The sequence below is a fragment of the Hetaerina americana genome, unplaced genomic scaffold (genome assembly GCF_022747635.1).
Source record: "Hetaerina americana unplaced genomic scaffold, ioHetAmer1.1.p SCAF_6, whole genome shotgun sequence".
Taxonomy (NCBI): domain Eukaryota; kingdom Metazoa; phylum Arthropoda; class Insecta; order Odonata; family Calopterygidae; genus Hetaerina; species Hetaerina americana.
Window position 1 is genome coordinate 72,616,243 of NW_027287205.1, and position 21,766 is coordinate 72,638,008.

The following is a 21,766-nucleotide window of genomic DNA, read 5'->3' on the forward strand; positions in this document are numbered from 1 at the left end:
GCATTGTACTTGATGGACAGGCTGTGAAAATCTGTGAAACATTGTTGATACAATTCACATTCTAATGTATGCATATGCGAGACTTTAAGTAAATCTATTTTTTTAATTTTCTGCTTGTTGTCCTGCTTCACTGTGTGTTTCGTTCTCAACCTTCCATAATTCTGCCCATACCGTATCATTACTATTGTTTTCAGGAAGTGGTTATTCCTTAGTACATGTTATCAACACGGAAGAAAACCGAAACATTCCACCTCTTTTTAAAATTAAAATTAATAATCACAAAATAAAATATGTTCCATGCCATTTCCTTTGATTTTGTCCCATGGCTAGTGTTAATATTTTTTTAAAAGGCCAACACTTTTCCCTGTAATATCGTCTTTATATTAGTATTATTTTCGCCAATTGCTATTTTTTTTAACATTGAGGTTTTTCTTATTTTATATTTCTTCCGAAGAAATATCCTCGCATTAAATCTTGCCGTGTACAATTCCTTTTTAAAATATTAATAATCTCCTGTATGTTTCCTATCCAGTTCGTCATCTTCTCAAAACCGTGTAAGAATTTATCCCAATCCGCATAAATGTTTAACACATCTTCGCGCGTGGATCCTATTCGGTCTACTATTTTCCTAAATCTTTATCTTCCAATTCTATTCAAACTTTTATTTGAATTGATATTTCACTTTGAACTTTCCCGACCTCAGTAATTTATATTAATTTGTTCAAATTATATAATCCATCTCGCAGCCTTTATCTGACTCTGTGACGTGGACTAATTTATTTTCCAAGGTGTTCTCTCAGGCTTACATGACTCGGTTATAGTTTCATAATGGAAATTTATATCTTAACTAAAATAATTAGTTCCTATCGCTTTTCGCTTTCTTATCACTAGGAAATTTGTCACCTGGGAGAAACTATCATAATAATAAACCGTGTAAAACATATAAGAATATTTATTTAAACTTTTATACATCATTCAAAATAAATTTATTCATTTACAAGTTCATTGCACAACCATTTCACCTCACACAGATATTCAGTCAACACACAATTCAGCATAAATATGACGTCGTTAAAAAATCACCCCCTCTTTTAACGTTGGGAGACAGTTGAGGCACCATGAACAGCTGAGGATAACATGCTGTTGTATTTTGGAGGAGATTCACCGACGAACCCTGGCGGTTAATGCACGTTAATGCAAGTGAATAGATTGGAGAAATTACATTGTCCCGCAGAATAACAACTTGCACTCGCTCATTCGCTGTGCCGCAAAAGTTATATCCCATGACACGAATAGTAAAAGGTCAGTCTTCGGGTATGGGGTACCCTGAATTTCCGTGGAACACTTTCACATCATCTTGAGGACAGCAATAGTGGTATTTGTCGAAGACTTCAGTGTCCTCTTCATTTTTCAGCGTGAGATCCAATTGAACATTCCATGAGCAGTCTAAGGTGTAGAACATATCAGGTCTTTCAGCGGCGAGCAGCGTGAAGAAGTCCTGGTCTCCCACGCCGCTCGGCCCGAAGGAGTATTTCTTTACGAGGTATGTGAGGGTGTCGTTCCTCTCCGCCTTCCCATGGAGATGGCTGCCTGCAGGTGACGGCATCGCGAGATCCCTGTAGTAATCGCTGCTCCTCAGTCGAGCCAAGTCCATCAGTGCGACCCCTGAGTTGACACCCTGATTAAATAAAAGGAAGGGTAAGAATAAAGTTTACATTGGTGTGATAATATTTTCAACTCAAGATTCAGTCGACCAAGTACGATTTACATTTGGGGCAAGCATTTTGCCTAACGCTCTACTAAGAGGCTCTGTCACTACCACATCAACTAGGCACATTTTCAGCTACTTACACGAATTTTGATTGCATGCGTCCAAGTGTTTAAATTGAGCCAATATTTTTTGGCGTTGTGAATGTCTTATTCAATGAAAATAGAAAACACCTGAATAACATTTTACTTTTCAGGGCATAAAAGCTTCTTCATCACTGCACCATTGAATTGAAAGTAAACTTTTATTCACTTATATGTATTGATAAAATAAACAATCGCTATACACGGGGGGCGAGTCTAGTTCGCAAAATCCATTGAAGAAAGTATTTACTGATGTAGAGAATTAATCGCAGAATTTCATTAAGATTCGTTATTGCCAATAATATACGGTTTAATATGAAAACTCGAAACGAAATCATTTCCTTATAGACTATCCCTGGGTTCTATCGCATTATGCCCCACCTTCGTCTTATTGAACCATCCCCATACAATTCAGACTCCATTCCAGCTAGATTATGACAGCAGTATCCATGGGGTACGTTATGAACGTACCGTGAGTACTGAATCGTACGTGTATATTTCAAGTACACCATTAAAAATGGAAATTAAGTAATTTCATGATACAATGGTATTCAATTATTTTTAAACCAATGACTTCAGTTAAGCGCAGTGCATTTTGAGTGATCCCTCCAGCCTCCCTTATGAGATTCGCACGCTGATACATTAGTTAGGGGATCGGGATGGTAAGGTTGCTTTCGTACAATACAGGCTTCTCACCGAGAGTGCCCGGATTCAAATCCCGGAGACAACTAATATTTTTCAGTTACCTCTTGAGTGTGTGGAGAGCACTTCGAGTGAGTGCGCCGTCCGTCGGATGGGACGTTAAGCTGCGTTAGCCCCTTGGCGCCTTTCGTTAAATGTAGGCCAATGCCGACGCCGGGTTTCTCTCCACCCTTCCTTTCCCATCCATCCCTAATGGCGCGAATGACCTTAGCTGTTGGTCGCCTCCCATAAAAACTACTAACATTACTTCGAAGATTTAATAGGTTAAGCCTGCTTCAGCCATCATCATCATCATCACAGTAACAACTTGAAGAGGGTGGCTTTGATAGAAAGGTTGGGACTCATCCCGGACTAAGCTAAAAGGCGTGTGACTTTCACGAATTCTGATTAGGGATGCCATTTACTTTCTCTGCCGCCTTTCGGTTTCCCACGATATTCTAGCAGCCAAAACATGGTACCGTATGTATTTTAGATGGGTACGTCCAAAGCCAATGCCAGGGAAATTAACCCGAAAGGTAATAACCTCGCCTATCAAGAGGTACATAAGCGGTTTCTGGCTTCGTATAAAAATATACGCTTTCAGCTATGGTCAGCCCTGAACCCTTTAATTTACCCTATTGTGCATCATTGTCAAGGTGTGGAATTTCATTAGAGAAAATGAGGAGAATTACTTTGGTTCGATGTTTTTGAAGGCCAATAGATAAAAAAATTTAGGGGTTCAGATAGAGTTCGGCGTTAGCGGGTCTTTTACAAAGAGTGAGCCGTTGGTCGCAAATGTGTGTAAAGTAAGGTATAATAACAATCCAGACATCTGTATGGAGCCCAGCATCGCATAAGTCATTAACCCCGGCTCCCATGAAATATTCAAACTTCAATCTTTCCACAAGAGGGAAGATTGAAGGCTTCTGATGCGTGATTAATGTTAAATGGCAATGGTAAAGCATAAGGATAGATCAGGGAAAAAAGAAATTGATGCAGGATGCAGAAGAAGTGAACTTGGAAGATATTCAGGGAGAGCGGGAGATCAAAGTATGCAATGAGAGTGCGTTGGTGGGAGTATAGGTATGGTAAGCGCGGGAGGGAATAGATATTTAGACTGCAGTTCGGTTTTAGATATTAGCAGAGAGTGAATAATTTGAGTGTAGAATAAGGATAGAGGAAAAGATCGTTGGGTTTTCTCATTCATTCAAATAACTCAGGGCGGGAATTGTCTGCAATGTTCGTCCATGCATAGTCAGAGCGCATGCGTTGAAAGTTTTTCCTTAAACCATGGTCAGAAATTGATCACTGCATTGCATACTGACGAGGGACCTTCCGTGACCAGCCTCTACTTCATGGAGCGCTTATAATACACATTGTAACAATATAAAACTTCTATTTGCGCCCTATATAGGGAGAAGGCAGTCGTAAGCGGAAACACGACAGACTGGGAAACTCTCCGCCGGCCACAGTTCCTGGTGGACACCCGGAGCGCCCTGAAAGCTGCTCTCCTCCCCGGCCATCCACCCCCTCCTCTCCCTTCACCCCCGCACCGCTGTGGGCGTGTCGCGTCTGGAGCATGTCAGTCAAGTAGGCGTCGCCATCCGCTTTCACGGTTTTAAATGGGGGAGTTCTCTCTCTCTCTCTCTGGGTTCGAGTAAGGGGGGAGCGGAGGAGGGTGCGTGATGTGGGGAACGGAGAGAGAGCATGGACCGCGGGGATGAGACGGCGGCGAGCGGTGCATCTGCCGGGTTTTATTTTTAGAAAGTTTTTTTTTGTTCCGAAAAAAGGCGCGTTTCCATTTACGGGGAAAATGCTTCTAGGTGAGGCAACAGCGGATGGATCTGGCGCTCTTGAATGGACGACGAGCTTGCGTCCGCGAAGCAGGCAAGCAAACCGCGCCAGGAAATTGACGAAATCCTGGACTCTCGAGTGTGCCGGGCGAATATCCTAGCGTGGCTAGCCGATCATGGTAATGCCCACTCCACTGTATGAGGGATACAACTACGAACACTAAAATATGAAATCTTACACTTCCCACAATACAATAGCAAATTAAAAAATATTTCTAAATCCTCAAAATATCTGGCAGAGAACAATCAGTAAAAACCTTGAAAGAGTAATTCCATTCCCCGATTATTACTTTCCAGTGTCTTTAATCCCTTGGCTATGGTATGCCAAGTATAGTTATATTCACCAAGGTACAGCTTCCCTAATGACGTAATCGAAATTACACTAATATTTTTTAAAATGGGGCGGACATCTTATATGGACCACAACAAAGCACTAAGCAATTCCATATTCTTAAAGAGTGACCCATAAATGAGTTTGTTCGTGAAAGACTGAAAATTCGGTCTTATTGAGGGATCATTATTTTGCCAAAGCTATACGATATCGGGTAGATTCGGCTATAGGCTATTCACTCGTACACGGGGCAGATTAGATAAACGCTGCCCAAATGTAGGGCAACTTTCGGGAGTATTTTGGGGAACACAATCAAGGGAAAGTGCCAACCAATGGTATTCGTAAAAATGAAAGCACGTTATAGTCAACTAACAATAACTTTATATGTACTTAATTTTATTTCATTTTAGTTAAAGTTGCTGTCCATAACACTATCCAATCCTTAGATGCCACAGCGTAAGTTTGCTTGGTTGAAATGCCCCGGAAATTTTTTTTCGCACTTACTATTGAATTTTTTTCGCATTTCCCGACTCCCTCGTAGAAAGTAAGGATATGCTAGAACGATGATGTGTTGGCACGCCGCCAAGACGGGTGAATAAGCACAAGAAGATGATGATGGTGATGTGCATCCGATTACGGAAGCCTGGCCTTGGCACAGTTCTGCGCGTCGCGACGAGGGGAAAAAGGCGTGCTCTTGTCCTAATGTAGTGTCTTACACGCGTTCCGTTGCCCATAAAGACACTTGCTTGAAGGAAACACGCAAAATGTCATCTGCGTGTTGTTAATTAAGGAGTAGAGTGCACTCAAGATGTCTTCATGTTTACGTCCATGCGTAATTCGCGGGTATCTCAACAACAATCTGTTTGTTTCCGCTTTGAAATTCTCATAAGCTACAGCTATGAGAGACATGGGCGTAGTACGTTTGCCTTCTCTACTAAATAAATTAGCGTTATGGTTTTAACTGATTTAATGAATTCCCATTCGACTTTCACCCTTTCACCAGTCTTCCATTAATTCTACCAAATTTAATAAATATAACGCTTTCTCACTATCTACGAAACAAACAAATGCTTGTTGATTATACTCTATGTTCCTTTCTATGAGTAATCTTATTGCTGCTATGGCATCACGCGTACCTCTACCCTTCCTTAAATCAAACTGATCATCCCCTACATAAAAATCTGCCTTACTCTCTATTCCCTTATTGATGATTCTGAAAACCATTTCAGCTGCGTGGAAATCAAGTATTGTTTTATAGTTCTCACAGATAGTTTTCTTTCCCTTTTTGGGTGGAACTAACACTGGTCTAACGAAATCTTTCGGTGAAATGATACGAGTTAGTCCATAATAACACTTTCGCCGTCTTTTTCCTAAACCTTGAGGCAGTTCCGCAGGTACGTTATCTATCCCCTCGGTCTCATTTGAATTCAATTCCCTTAAGGATATTTTTATCTCTAAATCAAGTATTACTGGACCTATTCCATCTCCATCTACGTGGACGTCATATTCCCTCTGCCTACACGGCAGAACCTAAAACTTTTCCAGTGACAACCAAACTTCAAAATCAGCCAAATTTCTTTAATGCGGCAATTTTGTCTCCCAGTTTTTCCCTCGTGACCTTAAATGCTTCTTTTAATGAAATGAGCCTCTGCTTCATAACTACCACTCTAGTAATCGCCGCTATTCTTCCATCTTATCTCACACAGCCCTAATATATATGTATTTGCTCTCTCCATTTCTCGCTTTGTATTTTCTAATTTTCCAGTCTTCAACATTCTAAGTAATAATTCTAACTGATACGGTCAACTGTTTTGTTTTCTGTGCTGCCACTCTCTATTGTGATTTGCAAGGATTTCGTGTGATAACGAATGAGGAAGCCTTGCCTCTCCCCCTGCCGGACATGACACAAAGCCCAGCCGGCTGAGTCCTGTAGTTTCTAAAAACATTCAGATCTATGCCCACAGCTGCTTCGTGTGATAATTGATTGAGGAGGTTTTCCGTATTCTTCTTCAGAAGGGTTTTTAAACTGAAACCGCCACTTTCGCAGCCGCCTGAGGAACAGACGCAGCGGGAACTACCGCTCATCTGGCTCCTACCCTTAGACTTATCTTGTATCGGTGTCCTTACCAGGAGAATCATTGCTCCCGCCAACACCGCTCTATGGGGTCATGGGACCGCACTAGCTCTTCCAACAAGTACAAGCCAATATTCGTGAATACATTGCATTAAGAGCTGATAAAATTGTGATGCACTAGCTTTACAATGAATTAATTCCGGATTCCCCGGCGAATGCTTTAGATGAAGTTTCCCACCCGGGTTTCTGGTTTCCCACCCCATTGGTCAGCCCCAACGTTTCGACAAAAGTCTGTCATCGTCTTCAGTGCGTGGTATTCCCCTGGTGACGATTATACACTTCGAAGATAATGGCAGGCCTCGCCAACGAAACGTAAGTGCTGAACCTACAAGCCGAGAACTTAACGTCGAAAGTTATAGTTTTCTTCTGGAGTGAAAGGTTACTGTTTTCACTCTTATGTATAAAGCATGCATCTCTCGGAAGGCTTTGCAATTAAAGCTTTGTTACACAAAACTCCCTGGTCAAAGTCTTGACATGTTTGAAGAGATGACTGATGACCACGGCCACTACAGGTAATGAAGATAGTAATGATGATTTCTTCTAGTGGATGCGTTTGTGCGAGATTAATCAAAGATTACGAACAAGAAAAAGGCAGTCCATGCTAATTTAGTGAGCCGAATGCGAATAAATTTGATCGGAGCGGCTATTATAGTGATAGTTTCCCATAAAAAATACAATCGAGGGACACAACTGGAAACCGCGTCAATTATCCCATAAAATCATGACGAACGGAAGCAATAAAATAATGGATTGGATGGGAACAGTACAAAATTCCAGGGAATTCAGCCAATTGCGGGTCACAGCCCATTGCGGAGTCAGTTGTGTCCGCAGGCGTGGGAGACAAAACCTCCGCGGTTTTTTTCCATTATCTAGGATTGGTTTGGGACAGCCCTCAATGCTATCCTGTTACCCATTATTCTATATAATTCTTGGCATTCTTCTGCAGTTATTTCCTCTTTTGGGTATCCCATTATAGTCTTCGGTTAGCTCCTGTGCCTCAAAATGTATTCAACTATAATTTTTTTCCTTCCTTTACAGTGTCCTCCATGAAATTCTTGCTTTTTGAAGGACCTCTTTAATGTTCACGCAGTCCGCAGCATTTTGATTAAATGATGAACTAATTAACCCTTTTCTCTGTATTGGAAGATTCTTTTCTCATATACTTCTCTTGCCCAAGTCTATAAAATGTATAGCGTTTCCAAGTTTCCTGAATTGCATTCTTTTTCTTAGTAACTAATTTTTTATTCTATTGGAGAATAGCTGCATCATCGATGACCCTTTCTTCCAAGTAGATAAATAGTACAAGGCCAAAAATAAAGTTCCCTTGTTCAAGGGTGCCCATCATCGGTCTAACTTAAAAGCCATATTTCACTAGTTTCGCAATGAAAATATGACCTCACATTTTTGTAATGCTATCCTTCTCTTTCTTCTCCCCACATAGACGGCGGTCTCCTTCAGATTCCTCCTTTGTAGGTAAAGTTTGCCGTCTGTAATCCAGAGAATACCTACTTGTCCTCTCTCCATGTTTCAGTGTACCGACTTTTATGTTTTCTTTGTCTCGCTTATTTCTTTCTAAACGCAAAAATTAAACAAGATTGGTAATGACCATTGTCTTTTCAGCACCATCTTGAAATGTTTTGTACTTAGACCACATCTGACCACGTCCATCTCCTATCGTTTTATATTATATAAAATCTATATTATAGTCTGTATCAGTCAATGAGGTTAATCTCGACGTCCTTAATAGGAGCATGTGGCAAAATATTTCATGGTGTAACAAGATTTCCCCAGATACGTTGAGGAAATGAATGTTGATTAGTTTAACTATTCTCTTCTCTACGGTATGTTTGAGTAAACAACAATTATTTGTATTGTTCCTCTCCTTATTTAAAAATTATCACTTTAGACTCTCCAACTGTCCTATCCTGATAATTATTTATTCTTATCGTAACTCTCATGCTCTGCAATACATTGGCTGTCACGTTCATTGTTCCAACTTGCTTCATTTTCGGTACGCTCTTCCCCAATTCTATTGGTATTCATCCTATCACGTTAATAAATATTGCATATAGGTAATTAGATAAGTAATATTTTTCTATTTTCTATAATTCTATTTTGGAATTACTTCGTCGAGTTCGAACGCCTTCTTCAACTGTGAGTCCTTCATTGCAACGTCAAATTCACCCCTTGGGAATGGTATTTTCCGCCTCCACTACCATCATTGGCGATGGAGGAGTCATTGAAGGCATCTACTTCTAGTGCCCTTCCATTCCATCAAAGATTTGTCATAAATATCTTCGCTATATTTTGATAGTTAATAACAATTTCAAATTTTACATTTATAACGGTGTTTACCTGTCCTCTGCTTTCACTGAAATGCATCCTTAAGGCCCTGTATTTCGCTTCAACTTTTTATGTCGAAAAGCTTTGTCGCATTTCTCTGTAAAATTCTTCGGTCTAGATTCTCGTATTCCCACCTTCCGACTATCATCACGTCACATTTTTGATAGCAAATAATCCCCACTTCATTTTCCAAATTTTACAATATATATTTGTATTTCCTTTATTTATTCTTTGCCATATTACAACATTTTTCAGGTGCTAGATCTTACTGAGAAGTCAAAGGCGACACAAGGAAAGGAAGGAACCCCTACACTGATGGGTAAATTTCACACGCCGTTGAGCTTAGTTTTTGGTGTTTTCTAACCGCATCTATTAAACCAGCCTTTGGGTCGATTACTGTAGCATAAAATGTCTAGTACATCCCTATATGGTCCTGGTTTTATTTCATTGTTTTCCTCCTCTCTGCGGATTATTTTGTCGCTTCATGATCAACCACTTCTGACTGCGTCACCTTTCTTGGAATGATTCCTTAATGCTTTGATTTCCCATGTATTTCTCTTTTTTTAAGTTTCAAAGCCGCACAAAGTCACGATCAATATGAAAATTTTCCTATCTTTTATCAACATCATTATTCAGCGTCCCTTTTATTAACTCCCCAATTCCTTGTGAAAGCTGAAATGCATTCCTTATTCCTATTTCCAGTTCTTCCCATGCTTCTTCAACTATTTCCTCCACATACATGTATGTTGACCAGCACAGGCGATAAACGACACCCCTCTGCCTAACACTGCCCGTCCGGACTCTCCATTCGCCACTCGCACCTTATCACTCTGAGATACGTATAGGTTGCGGAGAAGTCTCCCATCTCTCCCTTCTACTCCTATTTTCTGCAATATATGCATTAATTATATTCGATTCACCCTGGCCAACGCCCTCTCTAAATCTACGAAACAGCCGAATACATAATGATTGTATTCTTTGTTCCTCTCCCTTAGTAACCTCACTACTGCTTTGGCATCACTCGTGCCTCTCCCCTTCCTGAATCAAAATTGATCATCCCCTAAGTTAACACCTGTCTTGCTCTCTATTTTCTTATTGATAATTTTAAGTATGACTTTAGCTGCGAGCGAAATCAAACGTTCTTTAGTCCTCGAACATGGTTGTCTTTCCCTTTTTTTGAGTGGAAACCAACACTGATACAACGAAATCTTCCGGCCGAATTCCTTCCTCATCAATGCTACGAATTAGCCCATAAAAACGTTTTCGTCCACTTTGTCCTAAACCTAGAAGCAGTTTCGCATGTATGTTATCTAACCCCATGGCCTCCTTGGATTTAAATTCCCTTAATTGTATGTTATCTAGTAATCAAGTCTGATTGGGTCTAACCTATCAAACCAATATTCTCTAGTAAAAACTTGCTAGTGCAATATTTTTAGCATGCAGATTTTCTATGCATTCTTTCCTCCTCTCTCGAATCTAACGTGGTGCATTTTCATGTGGTAGTGATGTTTCACATTCTTGCTTGTTGTGTCCTGGCTTGCGTGTTTTAGGATGGCTTTCGTGCTGTATCCTGGGGTGCAGTTTTTTGTTGTTTTGCGGTGTATGTGTTTGCATGAGTATTGGATGGAGGGAGTTTTGCATGAGTGTGTGCGCTGCTGGGGTGTAATTTTCCGTGTTGTTTTTTGCATGTGATATTTTTCGTTTTTACGGTTGGTGACCTAACACCCCCCGCCACACGCCCTTGCGGCGGCTTGCGGGGTATTATGTAGATGTAGATGTAGATGTAACCTGGCTCAATAATTTTCCACCGCGTAAGTGTGCATGCACGGATTTTTCCATCTTACTTCCTGTTAGACCTTTCAAATTTGTGTACAGTGCACCCATTTCACCCTTCCATCTTAAATGCTGACACTTTATCCTCCCACTGGCTTCTTTCGCTCCACTAATTTACCGCCTGCATCGTATATCTTGTTGTACTTTATTCTACATAATTCTGTGTTTCTGTCATTTGGAACCAAGGAAAAAACATGATTTCGAGGATTTACGAGTTACTTGTAAAATGAAAGTAAAATACAAAATTTTTATTCAATAATACATAGCATGATTATAATCCTATTTCAGAATGATTGAAATTTATCTTATTAAATTAAGTTATTACCTAGTGGCATTAAATATATGAGTTTGCTAGGTTCTCATCCTACATACGGTGATTTTTTTTTGTATATGCGACACATTATTTTGTAATTAGAACACGCAGAGTAGCATGAGCCAAAAGGTGATATGATTTGTTTTGAAAATGGTTCTAACTCTTCCCTATACTAATCGTCAAATTCAAATATATATTATTTCTGTACCGGCAATAGTTCTGACTTCGCAGTACATAGGATTCCACCTAGGCTCCCGTGTCATTCTGCTTTTTTCCTCAAATAATATTTATCTTTCATTCATCTGCCCTGTACTGAGTATTTTAATGCTCAATTTCCTGTAAAATGACACGTTTATTGTACTACCTCGTTCGTGCAATAAATCACCCTTTAGCTATCGCTTCTATAGTTCACCCTGTTCTTCTGTTTCACTCACGTCAACCTGGTTTACCATATTTTTTTATATTTTCCATTTCTTGTTGAATTTTTTTCACAATTCCCCGACCTCAAAGTTGTCTTAACCTTCACCCCTTCACGCCAATTACATGAGATGGATCGGCAGTCCTCGTACAAATGAGCGAAAGTGGAGACTACATAATAGACATGGTAAAAATTATCTTAATGGCTGGTGTATTTCCGTAGAAACTAAGGGGAAACTAAGAGTAGGTGCAGCAGCTCGATGCCTGATGTAATGAATAACACTAAAAACCACAGTTATCAACCGGGGGGCCGATTTGCTTTAGGGGTAGCAGGTCCTTTCCCCTTGCCACCTATGGTTTCCCAGGAATATCTGGTCCCCAAAAAATCACACCTCTTGGATGAAGCTGGTGGTACCCCGGAATTGAATCCGGGACCACCAGTCAGAAGTACAATACTCTACCCCATCGACTTCCACGTCACCGTTAAGTATATCTCTAGGTGAAAATTTTCCTGAGATAAATCAGTACCGAATTCTGTTTTATGGATGAAAATTACTTCACAGATTGGATAAGTCAAATTCGTCCACAATAACCTTGTAGTTGACCCCATGAAATCAGTTTGGGCTATTGGAGAATTGGATAACTTAGTTGCAGAAATGCATTGCGCTGTTAAATATTTACCGTGTGTCCCAGGCCTTCCTTTAAGTACTTTGGTTTTACTGATTGATTTTAATATATTATCTTTTGTGATTACTTGGGACTTGTGTGCCACCTGACCCTATCTGCACATGTGGATTTTAATAATAATAATCTCCGCCGATTAATATATTAGAACTTTTCGGTTCCAAAAGGAGCTGGGGGAATAAACATAAAGACACCTCCCAAAAAAATCCTGTGAAAGGATTTAAGAGGAAGCCTTTCAACAGGTTGCATGGGCTTATAGAGTTTAAGTGTAAGTGGACTGAATACGCGGAAAGTGAGGATGAAATGCCTGAAGAGGGACTCTTGCGTAGATTGACAGGTATCGAGATGACTTCATGAACTGTTACTAACTAATCCCCTGTTAATTAGTAATTATGTTTTATTTGATACGTTCTATAATATATTATTCTTCACGGCCGAGTAACATTGGAAGTGCTTTCAACTATGAATGAGTTTACTCTGAACTTTAAATAGATTTCCTATCGGTAACTTTGTTCGCATGGCTGGTAATAGGCCGAAGTTTCGGCTGATGACCAGATGACCAATGCTCAAATCCTAGTGGAATCTCTCACGCTGTGGGATTTTTCGGGTTTTAGATCCTTCTGGGAAACTACCGGCACAGAAAAATACTGGTAGACTAGCCTCTTAAACAGAAGAGAGAATTTCCCAATTTATAGGGCTTAGCATAAGACTAGCTAGGTTAGCACTTGTCCAACCAACCTTGAGGTTATTGACTGTGGTTGATTACAAGAAATATATGTTGTATGTACCCCGTGAAAACGTACATAGTTCTACTCCGGTTTGCCTTGATTTTATTGAAGAAGTTGGAAATGTACTTTATGTAATTAGTATTATAGTAACTTGTATATAATTAGTGTACGTGACATATTGTGAGTGTTATAAAAAATTATTTCCCTGAAGTCACGCAGAATTAAAATAATTACAACGCTATACATTTCGGATTTTAGTGCCTCAACGTCAAAGCTTTGCGAGCTATGTCGCACCCGATATCCTAAAAAATCAATTATAATCATAGGGCAGATCTTAGGAAAGAGGCGGGGAACCCAAATTTTATAGGCAGAAATGATCACAAATTTAAGATAAAATGCCGGGCACAGAGAACAAATAAAAAAAAAATTCTTTTCTAAATAGAACGATTGTTGAGTGGAACACTTTACCTGCAAAAATATTCGAGCCCTTTCCTAACAGAGTGTATACTTTTAAGAATAGATGTAAGGCATATGTGTAATAATTTGATTGATGTGTGGTGTATGGTATTATATGTAATAGCTTAATTTTTTTTTAATTTATCTTTTTTTTTCTTGCTGATTAATGGTTGTAAATGGGATGGGGATTCACTTGTTTTGTTAAAGAGATTTGTGTTTTGAAGTCTAGTTTTATGTATTATCTTTTGCAATTATTTGGGACTTGTGTGCCACCTGACAATGTCTATCAGCACATGTGTATTTTTAATAATAATAATAAAACGAGCGAAAAGATAAAGACTTTTTCGGAATGGCCACGCTGTATTATCATAGTTATCATGGGAAATTGCAGAATCTCCCATTTCAATTTCGAACCTTCCAGCGTTTTACGTAAAGGCCTCGGGAAGCAGTCGCTGAGAAATCATGTCTCTCCTAATATCACACGCACACAAACACGAATGGTTTGTGCTTGTCATTTGGTGGATTTTTCTACACGCACAGACTCACTGTACATAGGGCATCGGGTTCCATTAGGTATTGAGACAAGCGTGGGAGCGTTGCTTACGCAGCAAAACGTTCCCCGACGTTAATTCTATTGCACTCACGACGAGATCTCTTCGTCTCCGTGGTGAAGACTCGAAATAGTCGGGCCATGACAATGGCATAATTCTGACGTCATGACCTCGACGAATTCTGAATGTTGCCCATGAGAATTGGGAATCATCAAGGCTATACAAGGTTGTGACGTCACAACCTAGAGATTACCGAGGAATGATCATTGTGAACTTTGCGAAAGGCCCCGATTTCAAAGAGTAATAAACATCCAGGAGGCTCCTTTGACCTGAAGAGGAACTGAAAGATGTATCAAATATGAATTTTACAACAAGGTGTACCAAGCCAAGTCCTGTAAGCCCGTTTCCCTACCAATCTCTTCATTGCCTCATAGTTCGTAGCCCAGACATTTACGTGCCTCTTAGCCTGCCTCTCATGGGTCATCCTAGGCCTTCCACTTTATTTCTTTCCATTTATGTTTTTTTCAATTATGATCTACATTATGCTATCCTATCTCAAATTTGTCCAACCAATTTCACCCTTCTTCTTGTGAGTGCCCTCTCCATAGGCTTCTCTCTTCGAAGTAATTCTTCGTGTTACTCCGTTTACCTATTTTATTTTCAGAACTCTCTGTAGCACCTAATGTCCATCACCTCCACTCTTCCTTTCCTCTGCTGCTCCTATCGTCATACATATCACGTCCTTAGAAAAGTAGACTCCGCGTATTACTCTTAACATGCGAGTATAGCTTTCTTATGTCTATGTACTGTTTGCCGATTTTTATATATTAGGTCGATATTCTTTTGATTTAGACAGCCTTCTTCGTCTCCCCTTCTCTACTTAATGTATCCCCCATGCTTCTTCCATCAAATCTGATCGTGCTGCCTATGCAACAAAAACATTTCTCTCGTCCCATTGCCTTTCCCTATACTTAAATTCAAGTATTATTTCTCTCTTCGTTGGCATGAGTTAGCGCCAAAGCAAGAAAAGCGAGGGGTCGGGCCGCCATAGGCGGCCAGAGAATATGTAAGCAGTAGTTATTAGGGGAGGCGACCGACAGCTGAGGTCATTTACGTTAAGAAAAGTAATTTGATGTGACTAAATTAATTTGAAATATTATGGCGACACATGAGATACCGATTGATTTAGAAATTTTTTAAATGTAGATATTAGGTTCTTGATTGTTTTCAATGGAAGAAGTACATGTAGACTGAGAATACCTTTTCTTATACGCGATAATAGATGATGTGTGAAAAAATAGGAACAAAGAGTATACATAAGAAAACTTTGTCACATAAGGTATCTATTCGACTTATTTTCTTCATCTGGTGTTGTTCAATGATGATACCTAAGAGTCGAGTTTTTTTAATTTTCGCACAAAATTTAGACCAATATGATTATTATTACCATACGTGCTTTCAGGGCGTCATTTGTAGTAGCGTTTTCAGTTCATTGCTTTTTTAACTTCCAACAGAGTTAATTGAAGTTGAAACTTGAAAGGCAAATTGATTGAGGATTTTCCTTCGTGGCAACCAGGAACTAATAATTTTCACGAAAAATACATAACAAAATTAATGACAAACTTGAAAAGCATTTTACTCTAACAATGTCGAGCACATGTAGAATAATCGATTCCTTTAAATCATACCTGTAGTTGCATTTGAAATGACTCGGTAAATTGTTTTTTTCAAGAGAGTGTCATTTAAATTGTACGTGAGTTGTTTTCTAAACAGTTATCATTATATCTGAATAACTGATATCATTCTTACGACCCTGGGATATTTCCATTGAACATTTACGTATTTTTAAAATTCATATTCTCACTCTTTAAACTCCCCTTCACATGCACAAGCTTGACTCTCACCTGAAAACCAGGCCTGGGTAGCCCTAGTTTTGACGCAGGAAACTTGTCTCTGTGTGCACGGAACGATTCCCTGTAGAGCGGTGACAGCTCTGCGCCCATTGCGATGGCTCTCTGCTTTCCGAACAGGTCGAACGTATCCCGCAGGAGGGAGACGTCCGTCCTGAATCGTAGGTTGGCGTCCAGCACCAGGACTCGGTTCGGTCTTCCGGGAAGGGCGGCGAAAGGCAGCAACGGCTCCACGTGAAAGAGAGGGCCAGCATACTTGGTTCGCGGAGCCGAAGGGAGATGGCTCCTCAGTCGCTCCAGTGATGAGGTCATGTTCGAGGTGATCGCGACCAGAGCCACGGCATCCACCTGACGGAAGAAGGGATAAAGAGAGCGAGGGGATTAATGATAAGGTGGTGCTGGCATAGAAAAAGTGTGGTCGAAGGACTCTTGCCGTGAAATGAAGGGGTCAAGGACTCGCCGAGATGACGGGGATGCTTTGTGTTTACCGAGATCGTCCTCCACCACTCTGCCCATTGTCCCGAGGCCTAAAGCATCGCCCCCGGCAGGGAAGCGAAAATATTGGGTCCTCCACCATATGGTGTGAGCCCACAAAAAAGATCAAGGGTGATGCTGCTTTATGTTACTCATATTCACTCGCGTATTTAGTGCTGCCACATGAAATTTGGATGACATAATGACAGGGCATCAGTGGCCAAAGAAGCGGCGTCAGGGGATAACACCTTTCTCGGAGGGATAGCTGGCGAAGTCAAACGTTAAGTTTCGAGTGGATGGACCGGTGTAATATTTCCGCAGCGGTTCCTACATCTCGAGGAAGGAAGTGCGTCTGTCGCCTCACTAAAAGAATTTTCATTTCCCTCCCTATCTCGAAAGTGAGAACTTCGAAAAGATGCGCAAGCCTAGCTCAGCTCAATGAAAAGCATATCCTGGTGTCATCTTAGGGCAGCGATTCTTAACCTAGAGCACATAACCTGGGAAAACAGATCTTGGAGCGCGAAAAGATTTCGATAATTATGTAAAAATAAGTCTTTAAATACACTATACACTTGTTATTTCTTTTAAGTTAAATAAAAGTGTGGTAATCGCACACTTGGTGACAAGTCACATGAAAGATTTGTCATTAGTAAAGGGTATTATTTCCGAGGACCAAAGAGCTGTACATAAATATAAAAAAAGCAGTTTTACCATATTGATAAGCACATTTAACGACTCAAATATTCAAATCTTATTTTCTAAATAAATCTTCTAAATGTCAGTAATGCATGCTGAAACTTACAAATTATCTCACAAAGCCATCAAATGTTAAATATATTTTTAACCAAGAACATGGATACTGCTTCATTTTTTCATGGAAAATATAGTAAGCGTTGGCAAGGCGAGGCGAGCCGGCATTGATGCGCACGAAAAGAGCAGATTTGAGCAGAAACTTGGTTTGTGCTTCTAGAAGGTACGATTGATTCCAAAAAGCCGGTGTTTTGGAGAAAGGGTGGGGTATAAGTGGGAAGAAAATGTGACAAAGGAGGCACCGGTGAGTCTTCAAATTTGAACGAGAAACTTTTTTTCACATGACAACATATACTGTTAATTTTCAATTAAATTGCCCGCATTTTGTCAACTGCTTTTGGAGAAAAGATTCGGGAATTAACCACTGAGATGATCTATTTGCATGCATTGATATTCACGGGATACTGAAGGAAGAACAAGATGGACATTGCGTGAGAGAATTTACATTTTGCATTTTACATTCATCATCATAGGCTATTATTTCATTTATTTATTGATCGACTTTATTCGGGGGGGATTGAGACTTTATCACGAACACCCAAGCTCTGGCTGGAGAAAATCCCACCTAGGCGGGACTCGAACGCGCGACCTCTATATTAGCAGGCGAGGGTGTTACCCCGCTGCCATCGATAGGCATCTTAGGCTTGTAATTATGAAAGGTGGACCCCAATGGTTAAGATAGTCCGCAATAATAATCACGTAACGCGTATCACTTATTTGCCTTGCACGATTTTCTTATTCAGTTTTTGTAGCTTTGCTCCAGCCTTAAAGCCTATTGTCTTCCTTCCCCTTTAGTAAAATTCACCTTTATGCCAATTATAACCTATTAGACATCACAGCACTTAACTATCTCTCCTTCCCGCTTTTACAGTCCTCTATTCTTGATGCTGCAGGAAGCCCCTGGTAGTCTCCACACCCATACTAAATAGAACAAATGGTAGGAGGGAGAAGAAACAGTCCTCTGTAAGGCGGCCTAAAAGGTCCCTAGTGGAGCAGCCATTAGGTAATGGTGTTACACTGAACGCACTCTAGGGGAAAGAAAGGGGAAAGGGGAAATCATAATTATTTTCCCATGCATGGAAGATAACAGATGGATAAATCGTACTTTTATAATACAACAAATCTGAAGCCTCAGATCGTGCAGTCATTTCGCACTGTGAGTGCATACGAAGGATCATGCTATTACAACACAAATCCTACCCCTAAAAGGTATCGGATCAAGTAACCACATAACACTGCCGAATATGGTCATCATTTGCAGGAGATCTAAATACTCTGCGCTACTCTTTGAAAACTGACGGAGGGAAGAAGAGTTAGATTTGAGGAGACTTTTGCGCTCTGGGCCCGTAGAAGGGTGGAGAAAGTGAACTGATTGGGAAGGAAAGCAAAAGGAGATTTAAATAGGACAATTCAAGGGAACAGCATACATGGTACTTTCCCATACGAAAATGATAGAAAATTTCACTCTCACTATTTTGCTGTAGTTTGCCATGATTTACAATATCTCGGAGGCAAAATAAGGTGTCCCAGTATCTTTACCGAATGAATCTTTTCTCAGAGTAATATTAAAGCCTCATGTACATTTCCAGAATTACCCTAACGTCCTTGCGTCGAAAGAGTGCTTAACTCCAGAGTTCAGAGAAACGTACAGAGAAAAATAAATTACGATTAAGCGTTGACGGATTTCGACAGAGAAATGAAGGGAAAGCTTCAGAATAATAATCATAATGAATGATAAATGTACATCATGTTGTTTTGCCCTGGAGAGAAAATGTCATAGATGTCATGTTTTGAAGTTTGAAAATTTTAAATAGTTGACCTCTGCCCAGTAAAAAATCTCCCTATGCAGCAGACTGGGAGACGAAAATAGATCAAAATTTGAAGTGCGATAACAGACATGTTTGTAAGCCAGATAGTATGAACCAAGAAAGATATACTTCGATACCAGCAGCAGACAAACTAAGCTATATTCAAACAAGACCTGTGACATAAATAAACACAGGACAACAAGGCAAGAGTTTGTCGAGTAAAATTGGGCAACAAGTCCCAGCGGTCATGTTTACAATTCTTCAGGGAGCGTCACAAGAGGGATGAGGGATCGACTGCGGCTAGTGAAAGAGATAAATCCCACTGATGCATGGGGTGCTCACTCCAGTGCAAACAAAATATGTTTCGGCCTCACCTCCTTTCCGCTTTCATAAGCAACCAGGCGTGTAATTTCCGTCGCATTTGCATCCCCAGCTCATCGCCATATTCTGATATTTCCGTCTTTCTGTTCCGGAGGGCGGCAGTCCGTAAGGTTCATCCATCTGACCCTCCCGATGGCGGCGGAATATGAGCTAGTGCTTCGCAATATTATCATCCTGAATCCATCCGAAAAACAGAGTTGGTTGGTCAGAAAAAAACTCTTTTCTTCCTTACTTATCCCTCTCCTTCCTCTGAGAAACGTTTTGTTGAAGTTTTTTTTGCATTCCAGGAGGAGCACAGTTTATTTACCCCTTTGAACAAGTTCAAAGAACTGCCGCGGAAGTTGCCGTGATAACTTTAACGGAGCCATGCGTTCATGTGTATTTAAATGCAAAAATTTCCAAGTGCAAAAATCATTAGCCTTATTGATATGCTCCATAAGAATTATATTTAAAATACTCCCGTTATAAATATCTTATTTTAGCGTTAGATTAATTAATATATATTTATGCATTGTTATATCCATTTTGTTTAATTATGATTAGCTACGTTTCACAAGTATACAGTGTATTCAGAATACAAAATCCATCTTCAAATAATTCCAAAGGAAATCAATTTTCTATGACACAAAAATAACAAGAGTTTTCAACCTGAAGGTCAGGTTTAAGCCCAACAACAAATGAAATTCACGCGTAAGGGTATACATGATTTCAGTTCCATGCTTTGTGCAGCCAATTATTTACTGGGAAAATATGGAACCCGGCAAATTAGAAAGCTTGGGTGGGTGACACTGAGGGTGCCCAGAGACATACCTAGGAATCGAACCCGGGCCCTCTGGTCAGTAGGCCACTCTCAATACTCTACCGCCTGGACCACTACGTCCCCTTTTTATATCAATATAAATAACATTTAAAACCATATTATTTTGCTTTCATTCCTAAATGAATGAATTCTGTTATTGCCTTTACTCGTAAATCACTATAGACACTAAAATTTGATTTACCAGCACTCGTGACTCCATTATATATATTTTTACTCTCCTACATCTGGGAAAATTCCCTTTGGCAATAGGTTTACAGATTTCAATTCCGTTGCCCAACAACTCCATGGGAAAGTTTTGACAAATTTCATAGCGGGAGAGAAGCATAAAATTCGCAAAATAAAAATTTCTTTCGATATCACTGTACCTTACCGTAACTTTCCCTACGTTTCGGAACTATTCGCAGCGTACGACAGGTATCTCTCAAAATTTCTCCAGATGGCTTAAATCCACTATATATACATACATATATATAAAGCTTGATAGCCCCAAGCACCGATTTAGAGAAATCTATAGGAAAATGAATATTCCCGGAATAGAACTGAATGAGGATCATATATTTGTCGGAAGGAGGACGTTTCATGTTATTATTTACAGAATATTTGAAGGAATAATATTTTGATAACATTAAATCTCAATAAAAGACACATTATCCTCTCTTGTTGAATTATTAAGATTTTCTTCACCAATTAAACAACTTTGACAATGCGTTTAATGTTCTATTTATGAATGAAATATGTTCGTTGGTTAAAGGTGTAAGTGTGCGGTAAACCAATCGACTGTTACCGAAGGAAAAACATTTTGATAGTTCAACGCGAAGGAAATTGCATTACGAAAAGTGAGCGTGTTAGCTCCACCATTGAAAAGTGAAGTACTTTTTTATTAGCATCACTGAGGATATGGAAAGTCTCCAGAGGAAGGGTGAAATCGGTGCGCTGTACAGCAAAGTTAAATCGTTATCGGGAAGTAAGAAAGGAAGAGCTATGCTAATAGTTAGAGATAAAGCGGGTAAGGTAATAGTTGACGCAGGAAAGATCCAAGAGAGATGGAAGGAGTATATAGAAGAACTGTATAGTAAAGAACTCAGACCAACACAGTTAGACATTGAAAAAGAAAATGACGTAGAGGAAGACAGCTTAGGTCCAGACATACTAGACAATGAGATAGAAAGGGCATTAAGGGAGATGAAACTAAATAAGGCCGTGGGGGTAGATAACATTCCCGTGGAACTTTTAAAATGCTTAGGAAAATGTGGGAGGAAGAGGCTATATGGGCTGATCCGTAGCATTTATGAGGAGGGAATCTGGCCGGAAGACTTTGTGAGAGCAGTTTTAGTTCCGATTCCGAAAAAGGTAAAGGCCACGTCATGTGAGGACTATAGGACAATTAG

At 40.0% G+C, this 21,766-nt stretch overlaps 1 protein-coding gene across 1 annotated transcript in view; it reads right to left on the reverse strand.

The window, feature by feature from the left end:
* Positions 1-936: 936 nt before the first annotated feature.
* The window catches only part of LOC139695229 (xyloside xylosyltransferase 1-like), a 91,865-nt gene continuing 71,035 nt past the window's right edge, over positions 937-21,766 (reverse strand). The window contains exons 2-3 of the mRNA XM_071593914.1: positions 16,080-16,433; positions 937-1,678 (exon numbers count right to left, since the gene is read on the reverse strand). Coding sequence (XP_071450015.1) covers positions 1,304-1,678; positions 16,080-16,433 — 729 coding nt within the window. The 3' untranslated portion in view covers positions 937-1,303. The remainder of the gene's footprint in view (positions 1,679-16,079; positions 16,434-21,766) is intronic.